The sequence below is a fragment of the Tympanuchus pallidicinctus genome, unplaced genomic scaffold (assembly GCF_026119805.1).
Source record: "Tympanuchus pallidicinctus isolate F22 unplaced genomic scaffold, pur_lepc_1.0 scaffold28, whole genome shotgun sequence".
Lineage (NCBI taxonomy): Eukaryota > Metazoa > Chordata > Aves > Galliformes > Phasianidae > Tympanuchus > Tympanuchus pallidicinctus.
The window spans coordinates 1,365,922-1,383,490 of record NW_026294745.1 but is presented as its reverse complement, the minus strand read 5'-3'; the positions used below and the strand labels follow the sequence as shown (position 1 = coordinate 1,383,490).

The window sequence follows — 17,569 nt, the reverse complement described above, 5'->3', positions numbered from 1 at the left end:
CAGCTGCTGTGCTGTGTGAGAGCCGAGTCAGCCGACAGGATGGGGAATGCAGGTTCAGCTCTGTGGGTCAGAGAAGTACCTTGTGCTCCTGGCTGTCATCAGCTCCAGTCTCACTGTGGAACGGGGCCTCCACCAACTCTGATCCATGCTGGGGCAAATTGTCATTGCTCCTCAGCTTGGGGACAACTTTTTTTTGGGGGGGGGAATGGACAACAAGGCCAAGAATGCTCAGAGCAGCTCTTGAGGATTTACTGTCAGCTCAGCCATGTTCTTCTATTGCCAGAACACACCCCATCACAGCTGGCTGATTCTACCAAATTAAAAGGAGATTTAGATTGGATACAAGGCAAAAGTTTTGATCCTGAGGGCAGCGAGGCACTGCACGGGGTGCCCAGAGAGCTGGTGGTGCCCCATCCCTGCACACAGCCACGGTCAGGGGACAGGGCAGTGAGCACTGCTGGAGCTGTGGGTGTCCCTGTGCACTGCGGGCAGTGGGAGCAGATGGCCTTTGGGGGTCCCTTCTGACTCCAACCATTCTACGACTAGTTATTTTTAATCCATTTGCTGAAGGCAGTCACTCTAGAAAATATACATGCAGTGAGTGTATGTAGTGTTTTCTTTTTATAGTAACAGTGCTTGTAACCTTGTTAATTGCAGGATGCACCTCCCTGCACTGGGATGTGTCAGGATGGTGTGCTGGGCTGCAGGCACTGCCATAGGGCAGGAGCCCAGCGCTGCTGCAGCCCATGCAGGAGGTCAGCAGCCTCTGGGCTGTTACACTGCTGTGGATGCTCAGCATTGGCCACCTGCACCCTAAGCGGAACATGCGGAGAGTGCGGATGCTGAAAGGAAGGGCTTGGGCTGCATCTGACAAAGAAAAAGACCTGCACTCCCCAAGGTCCCCAGAGAGAACGTGCTCAGAGTCACGTTCTGCGAGGCAATGCTTTGAATAGGAACCGCTTTGCACAACCCCGTGTGAGCCAACAGCACGAGGGAGCTCAGCCCATCTCCAGCACCTGCACTGCAGCCTTGCCTGCCCTGAAGCCTTCCCCAGCCCGTCTGCTTTTGGCTGCTTTGCAGGACTCAGGCCTGACGCTGCCGCATCCAAAAGCGCTCTCTTACATCCACTTCTCATTCAACAATTCATGTTGTTCAGCATGAAACTTGGATGTAAAGGATGCTGTGTACACCAGGGCAGACGTTGCTGAAACTCCCGTAGCCTCCTGTACGGCCTGAGTGCCTTTAGTCCGGTCCTGTGCTGCACTGCACGCAAAATGAATGCTTTGTTCTTCATTTCACAGTGCTGCAGCTTCACATCACAGCACAGGGTCGACAAATCCTAAAGCAAACCAGGGACACAAACACAGAGGGCATGAACCTTCCCCACCGCCACAGCGTGCTTTGGGACTTCCTTCAGCCCAGCAGCTGCCGGCTGGGGAATGCAGTCAGGCAGAAAACAGAGCCCAGAATAGGCATGGTGTGTCACTAAAGCCACATCTGAGGGCAGAGCTGCAGTCAGGGGAAAAAGGTGTGACGCACCAACAAAGGCTGCTGCACAGATGGCTCAGTGCATTCCTGTAGTGAGAGCTGGTTCTGCATGTTCTCTAATAACCAGATGGGTAACAATGCACACCACTATTTTACGTGGTGGTACAAAAATGATAAAGCTATCAAGAAAACCACAAATGTGATTTTAAGAGGTGAAAGCGCGTTGTGAGAAAGCCCTCTTCCAGCCAATCCAACACCTAATCTGATGGGGCCATGAACGGTTACAGAGGTAGCTTGATTAATTAGTTTTAGAAAGCAAAAATCCGAGTAGGAAAATGCTTTGATTTAGCTGAGCAGTGCATTTCAAAATGTGAAGATCAACAGCTGGGCCCGGCCCACTGCGTTCTCATCAACAAAGTTCAGCTCGCTCCAGGAGAAAGGAGCAGAAACTGATCTGATGAGCAGGATGCCAGAGCAGAGCTGGTGGCTGACCCAGGGCAGATGTTTCAGTGCCAAATGGAGCAGCACCCGCAGGCCCTGCACAGCCAACAAACCGCCCCAGTCACCTCCACATCCAGCACTACTGCTGCAAGGCACACGGGAGCAGGTGAGAGATGCACACAGACAGCAGGGCAAGACAGCAGGCTGCCCATGCTGCACCTGACCTATTTCCTCCCACGGCAAACTGCTGCAGTTGGCACGTGTACCAAACCTCGGTAACGTAACAGCAGTGCTAAAGCACAGCGACTTTCTTCATCTAGAATTCAGAGGCACAGCTCTAGTGTGTGCAGCTCAGACAAATCCAAACCAGAAGGGTGTGGGTTTCCAGAACGATTTATTTCTCTAAGTCATGTCCTCTGATAGCAGCAGTGCACACGCTGTGATAAACCGACACCGAGAGCAGTTAACAATTTCTTCATTTAATAAGCGATTTTCACTACATGGTATTGTACACTGTCATCTGTTCAAAAAAGTCTTAAAAAACGAGATACCGTGAGGTATCTGTATAAACTGCTGATCGATGCCTCGGGTTGGCTCTTCCAGCTGCTTCCTGGGCGCCTCCGTAGAACAAAGTCTTTAGGCCACAATGCTCCAAGCCATTCGGGCAGACGTGGAGCCGTTTCCGTAACTTCCAGCTGTCTGACGCGGGCCTGATGCAACTGTAAGAAGTCCGTTTGATAGAGCATACAGAAACTGTACAAAATTGTGTTTTACTGTGAATAGAACAAACAGCACAGCATTTCTACTCGCTACTTCAAGTCCAGACTTCCTTTTCTCTCCACGAGGAAGGCATGAATGGAAAGCCCTGCCAGCTCAGTGCGGTGGGTCGTGTACATACAGATCTCTATGCAGACTTTGGCTTCAGGAAAGACACGAACACTTGAAATAATGGCTTTAGTTGTCACTTAAAGGACAGGGATGTGTGTTTTCATTAAATATACATCATACCAGTGATGCTGGGGAGGTTGAAGGTTATTTCTAATGTTGACAGCGATAAAACCAACGTGTACAGGACAAGACATAAAAAGAAAAGCAATCCCTTTAAAACAAATTTTAACGTAAAAAAAGTTCACAGTGGTTTGTATAAACAATGTAATCTCCCACAGTAACAAAGCCCTACTCGCACAGCACACTAGTGCCCTCTTTAGATCCTAAAGGAGAAAACAAGCATTTACACTACTCGTCGTACAGATTGAGAAAGTCAGTTGTACAGTTACCCATAATGACAGGATAAATGCTGGAGTGTACAGCGGGAACACCAACAGAAGGAAAGTTTAAAACTCTTTTCCTAGAAGGGAGAAAAGTCCTTCATTTGCTGCTACAACCAGCAAATGCCATTCATCAAATCAAAAGGGAAACCACAAACACGTTCTATTTTGAGCAAGCTGAACAGTACACGTTACAGTTTAAAAATGAAGGTTACATATTATGATACAAGTCCCAGCCAGGCAGTACCACGTGGACTATTTCTTTGCTTGCTTTGTGATCATACTCCTGGGAGGTGTTACGGGTCTGCTAGCGTTGGGCTTCTTCTTCTCTGCGGGTTTCAAAATCTGAAAGAGACAGTTCAGCCTTTAAGGAAAGCCGCCAGCAGTCTCACACCCCAACAATCCATTTGCTAGCATTAGGCCTTTTACACAGATCATCCGGCAGCTCAAAGCCTCTGAAGGAAATAGATTTTCTGCTCTGAGCTCTGGCAGGCCTTAGAGCAGCTGACCAGAAAGCCCGTGCCAATGGAAGAAGGAAGACAGCGGATAGCTTTGCTCCAGTGATTTAATCCCAGGGTCAAGCGGTTCATCACACCAGTCAGGGCTCACTGCATTAAGGCCACAAGGGCAAACAGCTCTGCCTACATTTGGTATCTGTGAGATCTATCAGTTTTGTGATGGTACGGATAAATGGAAAGAGGGAATCTGAAGTGTGACTGCAGTAACTGGGAGGTAAAGTTGTCAGATACAATACCTGAAAAGAACACATTAGGGTTTCATCCACACTCATCATGGCACCTGCATTATCAAATTCTCCACAGTAATTTGGGGCAGAAAAGAGAGTCACCAATTGTCTTTTTGCAAAAAACTCATATCCATCTTCCACAACCTTTGGAGAGAAACGCAGAGTTACACCGGGCAATTTCTTCCAGACAAAGTACAGCTCTAGCAGAGTCAGCAGCTGAAGGAGCACAGGTCCTAGACTTTTACCCCCAAACTGGACAAACATCACAAGTTCCAGTTTAGCAACAAGAGCCATCAACAATAAAAGCCACCAGAGTTCTGCTACACTCAAAGCCATCTTGTTCAAATCTCAGACCCACACTATGAATGTATTAAGAATTAATTATACAGGTTTTTAAACAGTGGACAAGTTCCTCCAAGATGCTGGAACCTCCACCCTTGCAGATATTTAAAAGTCACATGGAGGAGATGCTGTGTGTCTGGTCTGACACTGTTTTGCTCCACGCTGTTTTGTGTGTGGAGATGACCACCCCAGGTCCCTTCCATTTCTATTATTCTACAGTTTAACGCACAAAATTAAAATACCTGATGAGCTCTGCATATGAGATCCAAGTCATGTTTATGGAGAAACTTAGCAACCACTTCAGCTCCGAAAGTAAAGGACACTCCTCTGTCATTTTCACCCCATCCTAAGACATCCTTGTCAGGGTCAGACCACAGGAGATCACAAAGAAGACCTTGGTCAGGTACATCAGTGGGGCGCATAATTCGTCTGATCTGCTCCATCGACTGCAGGTCTGGTGACAAACCTGGGTGAGGTGAGACACACAGTTCGCTTTTTACTCCAACTCAGTGTGAAACACAGGAATCAGCTCAAGATGAAGGACGCTCACAGACTGATCCACCATCAACGCGTGCTGTGGTCCAACAGCAACATGAACCAACATTTCAATCCAGCATTTTTTTAAAGCTTTTCTGACAGAAGACAAGATATTCTGAGAGCAAGATAAGCAGAGCCATTTCCACATGTAAAGGATTACAACCAACCCACTTTAATAGCCTGTAAGTGTCTGTTAGAAGAGCTCTTAAGAGATATTAATACTAGAGGTCACAAGGCCTGTTTATTTTAAAGATCAGGCTGAATAACACAGAATGCAGGATCAGATCTCATACCATTTTTTTTTTACTGATATTCCTCTCAAGCAACTGCAGGTGATTACTGCTTGCAGGTGATAATATACATGTTGCAGCTTAAATGCTTCGTGCAGCTTTTCCAAGTAATTAACAAGCATCACATAGCATAATGGGCCAATCTGTAAACGAAGCACTAAAACACTGCTTTCAGAATGTTTGTACAACTTCTGGTCACGCAAGGAAAAAAAACCATTAGAGGCTCTTTATTCCAAAGGAGACAGTACTAGAGATGTCCCAGCTGAAAATAAAGGAGAACTACCAGCTCAGCAGTTCACAGCACTCCCACTAAGCAGGCTCTCAACACAAAGCGAGGCAGAGACAAATCCCTGAAGTTCCAAAACCTCAATAATGAGCTCCAAAACAACAAAAAAAACCCCACAAAATAATGTTTTCCAGCAACAGAGGAGCACATATCATGAATATGAAATTGCCAATATTTCAGTAGTACAGGGTGTTACATTTTTATAAAATATCAACTGAAGAACTCACCTCCATGACAGCAGAATATCTTCTCGTCCACAATTGCTGCAATTGGTAAACAGTTAAAACAATCTGTGAAGGTTTTCCACAGCTTAATATTGTATCTTCTCTTACCTAGAAAGGATGGGCAGGGGAAGAAGAGTCAATATACTTCTCTAACACACCTACAAATTACCTAACATGGCTGCCTGTAACTACGACTTGCAAAAAGTGAACAATAAAGTTTACACACAATTATTTATCTTCTCTGGAACCTGCTGACATACTGCTAAGAAAGCTGCAAGGCCTCTTTCTATGTGGCAGAGACACAGCTTTGAAATGGCTCAGGACTGTACACTCCTGTACACTCAAGAGAATGTTGTACTGCTGGCAGCCAAATTCCTGCTTCCACTTTGCTTTGGAAAAAAATCCCTTGGAGAATCTGATCAATTAAAAAAAGAAAATGCCATGGGCTGCTTTTTCTTAGGGATAGATAGCACTCCCTCAAAAGCAGTTTTCCCTTCAAATTCTTTACTGCAAAGTCTCTCTGGGCAAAGAAATAGGACTGAAAAACATGAAGCTGCTGCTGTTTGACCTTCCAAGCGACTCTCGCAGCAGATACGAACCCTGAACATCTCTGCACAGTGTGACTACACCTGTGATTCATCTCTAGGAGTCAGCTCAAACACCAACAACTCCGCTTCCTTGTTGGAAAAGGACAACGAGACACAGAGAGAACATCTTGTGAGCTCCAAGCACGTCCCCAGCAGGAGCAGTGAGGATGCCTCAGTTCCCAACCCCCATAACAGCTTCACCTCCTCCACATGGGATTGGGTCACATCCTTTTGAAACATATGAACATATGCATCTGTTAAGTTACAGGACTGACTGGGAACTAGGCTGCAAGCACTGCCACACAACAGTACAGAGCAGCACCCTGCCCCAGTGCTACACCTTGTAAGGCAGATGGAAGTAACTGAAACTGTAAAGCAAAGTAAAACTCCCTAATCTCTGACCAGACAGCCTTAAGAACTTTACAAATGCATACCGGTGGGAACAGCTGCTTAACTTCAGTGGCCAATAAACAAAATTACCTCTTTGCATGGGGCCATGGATCTAGGCAGAGCTAACTGCAAGTTCAGAAAGCCATTTATTACTGGAAGTCTAGAAGACAGCAAGCACCTCCTACCCTGCCTTTCCAAACCAAAGGTCTGTCCATATTACTTACATTCGTCATAAAATCCATAAATTCTATTAATGCTGGCACATTCATGGTTCCCTCTGAGGAGGAAAAAGTTCTCTGGATATTTAATTTTGTAGGCCAATAGAAGACAAATTGTTTCTAAAGACTGCTTTCCTCTGTCAACATAGTCGCCAAGGAACAGGTAGTTGCTTTCTGGTGGAAAGCCTCCATATTCAAAGAGCCGAAGCAAGTCATAGTATTGTCCATGGATGTCACCTGTAAGAAGCAGTCAGAAATGGCACGTAACTGACTTTGTGATATCTTACCTTTTTTTTTAATAGAGAAGCAGCACAAACAGGAAAAACCTGCAGACAGATACTGCCTGCAGCATTCCTGAAGGTGACATCGTTTGTCTTTCTGCCACCGCGCTCCAAAAGCTGGTATGTGCGTAAGGCACTGACTAAGAACGCACCATGACTCCATGCACCTACTCAGAAATACTCACATACTCATTACACAACTCCAAGATCCCAGGAAATCAACTCTGTGCACTCAAGCAGGAGTGTGGCATCCAGTTAATCCTTTTACTTGACTACTGGCTGCAAGACTAGGAACCTCTACTTCATCCTTGATACAGCCACACTTCAGTAGTGACACTGATGGAGAAACTGCTTGGGGAATTTCCTTTCCTCCATGCCGTGTCTGGTGTTCTCCTGCAACACCCAGTAACTCAAATTCTAGCAGGGAAGTCGGATTGGAAGAAATTGATATTTCTGCCTTTGGTTTAAATCATGGTTTTGTTTCTGGCAAGCAGAACAATAAATCTGTTTTTAAGACTACCACATATTATAAATATTGAACAAGCTACTTCAGAAGCAGATCTGCAGTGCTGGAGCAGGATAAAATACTGCTTCCTGGAACCTCTGCTGGCGTGCATTTATTGAGGATTTATTCTGACATCCCTCATCCTTCTAGCATACCTAGACATGCACGTGTGAAAAATGAGCAATATCACCACGTGGAAATATGCTGAAGCCAAACCAGAGGTGATACAGAAACTTCAGTTTCCAGAAAGATTTTTAAATTGTGTCAAACCACAGTTCAGCTCTGAACAGCAGCTACCATCAATTACTGTGTCTCCTTTTTTCTCCTTGCGAAAAGTGATGACTGACCTGAGCAGTAACGGATAGAAAAATTTCTTTCCAAAACTTCTTCTGAAACCCTTTCCCAAGAGACTCGATCAAACAGGACCAGTTACTTTCTGATTTGGGATTTTTTGGTCCCCTCTACAAATTGCACTTACCTCCTTCCCATTCCTCCACTTGAAGCACTCAGGACAGCTTACTTTCCCTTTTGCTACAATCATTCATCAGTTTCGTAAGCGAAAGCAGCATCTGGCATTCATCCTCTGCTTAAAAGAGGATATCCATCTAAATGCCCCCCACTCCCAACCACGCATCAAATCACAGCACTTACCACATATTTTCAGTGGAGCTTCAAGTTCTAGCAGAATAGGCTGACTGAGAAAAATTTCTCTGGATTTCAAGCACAGTCCTCTGATTTCATTCTCTTGAAGTTGGACATTTTTACCTGGTTTTGATCCTCTCACTGTTGGAAGGAACCAGAAGTCAGTTACCCAAGCCAAGAGTATTCCCAGTATTTCAAGGGTGCCAAAACACCACTAACATTGAACGAGAACACAACTGTTCTTTCACAATTGAATACTTCAACAAGATTTTAATATTCTGTATTGATGCTTAGCTGCTAAACTCAGCTGTTTGCTGTCTTATTCAAACTGCTCTGAACTCTTAAAATAAGTTTAAAGCAGGCCATTATAAATGCATATGGGAATGTCAGACATGTGAACACGCTTGTCAGCCCATCACCAGCACCAGCCGGAGGTTAAGCTGACTACTGGCAGATTAAAGCAGTCAGACCACAGATAAAGCTGAAAAGTAAACAGTTTGAGCCCCAGAATTCATAAAAACAAAACAAAATCCATTTCCTTAGATGAAGAAAATATCCAAGCCACGCAAGGTTTATGAAACATAGTTTCATTCTGCTCATCAGTCAGGTTTCGGTTAAACTAACCCGAAGGTAGCATGCTGCCTGCATTTCATCCTCAGAAAATGCCTCCACAAAACAAGACCTGTCAAAATCGAATGACCTGGCACACCCTTAACGACTGTTTTACAGTCTAAATGGACCAGTCAGACAAATATAACTGTGTTCCTAAAAACTGCCTCAAAGTTACAGAGCATGCTGCAGAAATTAGTAGTACTGAACCGTCACCAATATTGCAAGACAATATTTTACCTTTTTACTACTCCTATTTCACCCTCCCGTGAACTTATTTCACCAGTCCCTCAGGAAAAGCTGAATGCATTGAACATCTGGCAACTGGAAGGAGAGGTGGGAACCCTTCAAACAGAATTTCTGCTCCGTATGATCGGGACTGTGAACACATTTATTTTAGAAGCTTCCCATAAATCCCATCCTCAGGCCTTCCCACTTCTTGGTTGTGCCAAGGAGGAGGAGGAGCAACAAGAGAACAAGTGCAGAGCTGAAGAAAGGGCCTAGGACCAGAGTAATTTCTTCAACACATTAAAATCAAAGCCACCAAACTGATGAATTCTACAACAAAGCTGAGAGGGAGCTATTAGCATCATTACTGCCTTGAAAGTCTCTACTATGGAGAAGTTGACTGTCTCAACCTACAAAGGATTTAATCAAGAGGGAAACAGCTCATGTATTTCAGAAAAGGAGATTCTAGTTCTTCAGCCATTTAAGTTGAGCCATTTCATTACTCACTTGGAGCCCAGACAAACTCTCCTATACTAAAGCAAGCACTGTATTTTCTGTGTTTTCTCCATTAGCTCTCTCCTTACCAGTCCCTTTGAACACAGTGAAAGCAACCTGGTACGAGATTCATCTCCCAGCTCAGGCTGTTTTTCCAATCCTTCACTCTTTCCACCTCCTCCAGTACAACACCACCTCACAGTGTTTGGCTCCCTTTATCACCTGCCAATGCTCAGCCACATGACAAGGACACCAGCTCGGCATGAACAAGTTCCTGTAGCTACCAGAAGAGTTCTTCCTCCATTTATCCGATCCACCTCTCAGTCGCAGACACCATTTTCTGCTGCCCAGAAATACAAAGGAAATGTCTTTTAGCCATAATTTTTCAGCTGTACCGAAATCGCATGCAAGAGCATTTGTCATGGTTAGATTGAGTGAATGGAGAAAGTGTTTCTGTTTACATTGTTACTGTCACTGCACACCTTTCGGTTTATGAAACAAGAGAGAATTCCAGAGTAAGGAGAAGGCTTGGGGGGAGAGGGTGGAATGCTCTGGGAAGAGTAGGAGCAAGAACTACTTTCCAGAAGGATTATGTTCTCTTATTAGCATTTAAGTTCCCAACTTTAGTTCAGGTTTCTGATCACGGGCAGAAGACACTGTTCAGTTAGCATGCCTTCTTCAGATGAAGAATAAAGAGGTGACCGTGTTACATCCATTCATAAGACAACAGCTGCTGGCACGCGGTGTTTCCACCAAAACAGCCCTACCCTGCACACCAACTCCTGTCAGAGACCCTAGTGGTGCTCACACTGTCTGCACTACAAATCACTGACAACTTTACTGACTGTAAAGCACACAACCTTTTCTCAAACAAGCTTCAGTCCAAATTACAACGTGCAGTGATGGCAACATTCAGTTAAGTGCAGGCCAAAAGTCACTGCTTTAATAACGCTCTCTTTCAAGCAATACATGCTCTTCTGTTACCCACTGCCTACGTGTTACTGCTCACCACTGGCATTTACTCACATGGCGACACTGGAATTACCACTAAACTTCAAGTATTCCATTAAAATATTACAAGTAATGAAGCATACAAATGAGAGTTAGATCTTTGTCACAGCACTTTATCACGCATGAGGCTTCCCATCCATGCAGTCATTTTTTCATCCATACAGTAATTTTCCTAATGCTCCCAAGCAATGAACAAGGTACTAAAAATGCCAAATATCCAGAAGCAAAAAGGAACAGAAATGTACAGAAAAAAGTGATCCGCTGGTTAAACTGCAAATGCTAATTTCTCCATTCTTCTTCTATAGTAGAATTCATCTTTGATTTTAGAGATGAAATACATGCAGGCAAAAATTCAGATTTTCCATGATTTGCTCCTGCTAGAAATTGCTAAAAAAATACATAAAATCAAAACCTGTATCTCACACACATAAATTAAGTATTTAAAAAAGCATACAATGTAAGCAACACTCTGAGTCACTACAGCTCATGAATAAAGCAAATGCATTCATTTTTGTTGAAGATAAAATGGAAATCTGAAAACGGACTGTTTCAGATTCAAGTTTCCAAGGTCTCTGACCTATTTCCATTGGACCAGCATAATCCCCAGGCAGTTTCAGTCATCTGGTTGCAAGAATCCTTGGTGTGACCAGGAGATGCTTTGTTGCAGTTTATACAAACTCATTAACACAGATGTCAAAAGGACAGAAGAAAACCAGGAAGATTTGATTCAGTTCTGTTCCGTGCTGCCTGCCAATGACAGACATTCACCCAAAGTAGGATCAGCACAGGAGAAATGAGCTTGTTCAATTACTTCTACCAGTGGCCTATATACCAAAAAGCTGTGCAAAATATTTTTGGCTTCAGAACAATCGAAGACACACGTTGGTTTGAGAAATCTGCATCTTCAGTGCAAGGGTTTTCTCAATCATGATGAAAGAATTGGCAAGAAAATGCAGGATATTCACTCTGTCTGAATTCTTAAGAGGCTTCTGCGACTGAATCCTAAACGATTTAGCCCCAGTAAGTAGGGCAAAAATAGTATCCTATGAAAAATGTGGTATTCCAAGTTTCTCTTCTCTGATTTGGACCCAAACCAGGCAGCTTGTAGAGATCAGACAGTACATTACTAATTGACAGCTTGGTCAAAGTCAAAAGAGCAGCTGACAGTGCTGTACTCACACATTTGTTCTTTCAATGCATAAAAAATAACCTCTCTGAAACGACAGTCTGGAACTGAGAGCGAAACAAGCTAAAGATTAATCAGTCAAGGGAAAAAGCCAGGCCTCTTCAACTAATATTTTATTTGCACCTTGTCTCAACACACTGCTGCACTATTTCCAGACAGAAATACATTTCCTTCCTCCTTTAGGCAGCAACATTTTTGCTTTTAAAATTCATTTTGAGAGCTTGAGTTTCAATGTCCAGCCTGGGCGGTTTTCTAACAAGCAAAATCATCTGCACTGTATGAGTGTAGGAGCTTAGGAAAAACACAGCTCCCTTGGCTGGAAAAAAACGACAGGAAAGATCACTCCTGAGACCTGGATGCTCTCTTCTGCAGATTACTCTTCCAAGTCACAGTGGCTGAACTAGAAAATACTCCAGCTTCTACAGCCATGTACAGCAATGCCAATGCAGGAAAGCTTTAAAGGAGAGCAATACATCTGTTGTCCAAACAAAAGCCCTATGAAGGTACTGGCATTCTAGAGCTGTTCATTTTTCCAACACGTTAAGCAGATGCCCAGCCATAGCTTTGCAGCAGTGACACCTACGTGCTCTTATCCCTTTGGTGTTTGCTATTCCAGACCTTATTTCTAAGGGTTACACAGGCTCCTCACAGCCTGCTCAAAACACCATGTGATAGATACCAACTACCAAACTCATTTTTGTGCTGTTCAAGACTGGGAGAGAGCTGCTGGAAAGCAACAACAGATCACAGATCCCAACTTTAAAATGAGGACACGAGTGCAGTACGACGGCTGCCCAGCAGAGGGGGAAAGGAAGGATAGGAAGAAAAGCAGGAGCAAGGACATCCCTGCCACTTTGGTGCACGGGGCCAGCACAAATCTTAGCTGCAGCTGCCAGGACCTGACATCCAGGACAAGTTTTAGATGTGTCTGAAGGACAGACGGGTCAGGAACTGCAGGATCTTCAGCACAGAGCAATCAGACAGCCACGTGTGTGCAGTGCAGCAGACTGTGCACAACATTCTACCACCAGCATTTCCCAATGGTCACAGTGGAGCCATACAACTCTTTGGTGAAGGTAACGGTATTACAAAATCAATGTTATCTGCTAATAGAAAAGGGACTGATCCTTAAGAAAGGATATTAAAAAAACTAACAGATTTCAGTGTTTAGATCCATGAACAGATCTGTGCATTTCTCTGTCCTTCAGTAATACTTTACCAGAAGCCATCAACTGAAGTGCTGGAATTGAGTTCTTGTATGCAGTGTTTTAAAGAAAACAGTCTATCAGCAACTCAGTTCATTTTTAGCTTATTAAACAAGTCTTTTAGTTTTGCCATATTTTACATTAAGATGCTTGAAATCTTGGAGACATTTCCAAAAATACCACAGGTTGTTTTTATCTTGTTTTTGGCAGATCCTGATGACAGCTTCACGTTTTATTTTGCACCACAGACACAAAGGGAATAAATAACTTGGAGGTGGTTGATTTTTAAAAGCGTTAGGTTTACTTCAGGCAGTAACAACTTTGATCAGATCACTGCAAAATTGAAACTGAAAAGCAACTCCACAGTGCCCAAGCCTCTAAGGAAAAGTTCTAGACTACTTTTTTTGTAGGCAACAGTTCACAGCAGCATTATCAAACACAAGATCTTCCATGACCGCAAGGTTTCCATTTTGTAACATACTGTCAAACTAGAGAGCTACAAAGCAACAGGTGCTCAGGCTCAAACCTCAGATGACAAACTCCTGGTTCGCTGACTAGGAGATAAAATGTAGCATGTAACCAACTTATCTGAATCCACGGCAGTGACAGGAACCTGGCCCGTCTTTCAGATACAGGGCTCCTATCTCTGTCATCAAAAATTGCTGCAACAGAGCACAAAGCAATTAACATTTAGCTACTACTGAAAAGCACAGTCTGAGGTCAACGAGTGCTGCCTGTTTATTAGAAACTACCACGGCATCCCAACCTACCAAGCGAAACCTGTCCCAATTTCTGATTAACATCTGTGAGAATCAGACAGACATAAGCTGAACAGAAAGCAATCCTTCAGCCCCAATCAATGCAGGGTCTGAGCAGAAAGGCACAAAACCAGAAAACTGCACTTGTAAGAAATGGTTTTGCTATTGTCAGAAGTTTATCCGTACTCTTTGGCTTATCTATTTTTGATAACGGGATGATCATCTTCCACCATTTAAAGCAAATTAAAGAGAGCATCTCCTCAACAGCTATACAACAGGCTTTACTGGGAATAGCAATCCGTGGGTGTATTAACAGGGAAGTCAGAGGATTCAGAATATTTTTGCTGATTTTAGTTCACTAACCAGGATTTCAGCTATCAAAAAGGCTACTGTCATTCTGGCCCTGCATGACTGTATCCAAAGCAGCCTCCATTCATTACTTGCTTTCCCTTAATAGCACCTGCAGAGGCTAGAACACCAAAAAAGATTTTCAGCAACTTCCTTCAGCCTGAGTTCCTCTTATGCTGAAATTCTGTTATTTCACCCTGCTATTTATTATTACCATGCTAAAACTAGGGCATGTCAATCTCCTTAACTAGATTTGTTGCCATGAGCACCATTTTCAACCTGGACCCTACCCACTCTGGGTGAAGGATGAGGACAGGGGCCTTGTTATCAAACGTAACGTAACACAGAAAGGAAGCCATGCTCACTCAGGGATCTCAGAATTTCTTTTCACTCATCCTTTGCCCAGAGCCAAGCAGGAACTCCACCACTTCCTAGGAGCCCCTCCATTGCTATGCAGATGACATTGATTTTTCTGGTTACTTGCAGCTTCAGTTTAGCAGGCACATAAAGCTGTAAGCTCAGAGCCATGAAGTCACTGCCTAAAGTATTCCTGGAAGGAGAGTAATTTGCTCTTAAGATTGTCGCTGTTATTCCTCAGTCATAAAAATACGAGCCTTTATCTGCTATCAAGCACACTTAGGAAACTTTTCCATAGTCACTGCAGGATACTGTCATTTAGCAACCTTTAAAAGCCTTATTCTTGAGAAAACCGTTGTTAGGAAAGTTACTAAAAGCACCAAAAGTAGACAACATGTTCTCATGAAAATGTTCCTAGCAGAACACAGCCCTCATTAGTGCTTTCACTGACCTGCTCACTGAGACTGAGCACAACGTTACTGAAAAATGTTTTTTTGAGACGTCTCAAAGCCAAATGCCTCTGTGCTACAAACATTTGGAGCAAGAAGGACTCACCAAATATTTACTTCAGAATAAGAAGATATAAATATACCCAGATTTTTTAAAGACTAATTTAATAATTAAGCAAACTAGCCCATGTAGCAGAGACAGTATCAGCTACTTGGAAAAGAAAGAATAATGTCATTTGATCTGCATAATTACCTCAAATATCATAAAGTCGGTCATGATAGAAAGCAAGCAAAAACCCAATGATGAATAAATTATTGATGCCCTACATTAGGGAACAAAAGCAAGAATTATGATTCACCAATTAAGGACTTTGCTTTACCTAGGCCATCAGATCCAGCACAGCTCTCGGTCTTCTGACAGCACAGTGCTAAGGTGCCTTACAGGACACGGGTACAACTGCCTGCTCACAATGATTTGAGTATTTCATCAGCTATCTCCAGAATACACTTTTTTTCCCTGACCTTTAAAAAGGAAGAAGGGATAATGCCATATTAGCTGCTCATATCCTTTGCATTTTACTAGTACAATTATCTAATAGTTATAAAAATATACAAGAATACATTTTAAGAACAGCAACACTGAAATACTTGATTATGACTGCAACAACCTGAGTGCAGCCTTGTCTGAAAGGCCATCAATTGAAACATACATCAGACTTGATGGGACTAACATCACCCAGGTGTGTGCCAGCGCTACACTGAAAAGAACGCCAGGTAAGGCAGAAATGCCTCTTACATTTCCTCATTTATCCCAAATTAAATAGGATGAGAAACACTGCACATACTCCAGACTTGACTTTCTCCCCTCATTTAACACCATGCAGATCCACCCTGTACAAGTTCAGTCCCACCACCAACCTGACTGCACCTCTGCAATTCCAGGGAAAGAGTCAAATTTTGAACAACCAAAGAGAACGATGCTCACAGCAATTCACACAATTTATCTCCATTCCACAGTGTGGCACCTGCTAAAATGTACTATCATTTTGTCCTTTCTAGAAGTGAAAAAAAGTACTGACTGTCACAAAGGTCAACCATTACTGCCTGAGAAAAATGTTTACAACAGGCATTTAATAAGCAATAAAAATGCACATCAGCACCAGTGACTCTGGTAATCATTTTAAATACTGAAAAGCCATTACGGCTTCACAGAACCCAAAATCCCAACTGAAATGTCAATAAAGCCAAAACATTTCAGTTCTGGCAGCTGATGCAACCTCCAGTAATGGTATCTTTAGGTACACGTCCACCTCTTGAATGATCCTGGCAGTCAGTAAGCCTTCTGTAGCCTGATTTGCCAGCTTCCATCTCCTTCAAACGTGTAACACAGGTATGGCTGGGTAAGAACTATCAGCACAGCACATCTTGCTACTTTTTAAACTTTAAACATGAAGAATTGTTCAAAATCAACTGCATTTCCTCCTAGGCTATCCTATTCCCTGTTTTTAATGACCTGCACTGGGAAAATTGCATTAATTACACCAGAGCAGATGAGGTAAGAACTGTAACTATTACTTACAGTAAAACTGAGCTCTTATTAATGTCAGCAGAGGTAAGGCACACAGGACCTGACACCACAAATTGTGCTACTAGAGTTTCAGGAAAATCCTGCTCTAAATTTACGAAGGGAAACCTTTAAATAATTTAAGCCGGGGTAGTTTAAATTGGTAACAGGCACAGCCCACAGCGGATCAGAGAAAAAGCCCTATTTTACTTTTACTTATTCTAGCTCAGTAATCCCATAATACACCTATGGGATTTTCAGTCCCGAGTCATTTCCCCACCAGCACCGCCGTTCTTTCTGCGCTGCCAGGAGGAAAAACCGCGGCACGGCTAAAAGACATTTCCTCTGTTTGCTTCAGCAGCACCACAGATGGCCGTGCAGGATGGAAACACGTTAAACCCACGAAGCTCCTCAAGCGCCCGCCCTGAGACACAAGGCACGAGGCCGGTCCGGGGCCGCTCACCCGAAAGGCTCGCTTCCATTCCGGAGGGCACGCAGCCCTCCATGAGCGGAGGACAAAGCGCAGCTCCCCCCCCCAATGCCGGCCCCTACACGCGGCCCGTCCCGGATCCCTTTCTTCCCCCGCCGCCCCTCGCCGCCCCTCACCCTCCAGCAGCCGTTGGATGATGCTGTCGATGTTCAGCTTGTCTATATCCGCCATCGCCTCTCAGCGGCCGGGCGGACCCCTCTCCGCCGCTTCCCTCCCTCCGCTGGCTGCTCGGCTGGCCGGCTCCTCTCCTCTTGTCGGCCCGTCGTGCTTTCCCCTCTACTCCTGCCCTCTCTCTTTCTTCCCTCTCGCTTTTCCCCCCGCCCCCCCCTTCGCCGCCGCTCTCAGCTCAGCCCCAGCGCGGAACAAAATGGCCGCCGTCTCCTCAACAAGCTTGGGGGCGGATGGATACCACGAGCGCGAGGCCGTACGCGGGCCCTTTTATAGGCGGGCGGGAAGCGCGCGGGGCGGCGAGGTGCGCACTGCGACTGTGCTCAGAATCCTTCCGCCGACGGGCGGAGAAATAGTGCCATGAGGGGTGTGTGTTCCGTCCACAGAACACCGCCTCCTGGCCTCAAAACGGGGCGAACACCACCAAGATCCCACTTGCTGCCGGCAGCTCGCGCAG

The 17,569-nt window shown here is 44.4% G+C and overlaps 1 protein-coding gene across 1 annotated transcript; it reads right to left on the bottom strand.

Moving 5' to 3' along the window:
• Positions 1-2,306: 2,306 nt before the first annotated feature.
• Positions 2,307-17,346, bottom strand: PPP1CC (protein phosphatase 1 catalytic subunit gamma). Its single transcript, XM_052690933.1, has 7 exons — positions 17,061-17,346; positions 8,254-8,385; positions 6,823-7,053; positions 5,625-5,729; positions 4,527-4,750; positions 3,952-4,086; positions 2,307-3,542 (listed from the first exon to the last, which is right to left on the bottom strand). Exons 1-7 carry the CDS (start codon positions 17,113-17,115, stop codon positions 3,453-3,455), a joined length of 972 nt encoding a protein of 323 aa, XP_052546893.1. The 5' UTR covers positions 17,116-17,346; the 3' UTR covers positions 2,307-3,452.
• Positions 17,347-17,569: the final 223 nt, after the last annotated feature.

Bases quoted from the DNA above. Each gene is read 5' to 3' on its own strand.
- PPP1CC (XM_052690933.1), bottom strand. From the start codon at position 17,115: ATGGCGGATATAGACAAGCTGAACATCGACAGCATCATCCAACGGCTG. The intron at 4,751-5,624 runs GTGAGTTCTTCA...CACCTCACCCAG, and splicing joins GATATTCTGCTGTCATGGAG to GTTTGTCACCAGACCTGCAG. The intron at 4,087-4,526 runs GTATTTTAATTT...TTCTCTCCAAAG, and splicing joins TCATATGCAGAGCTCATCAG to GTTGTGGAAGATGGATATGA.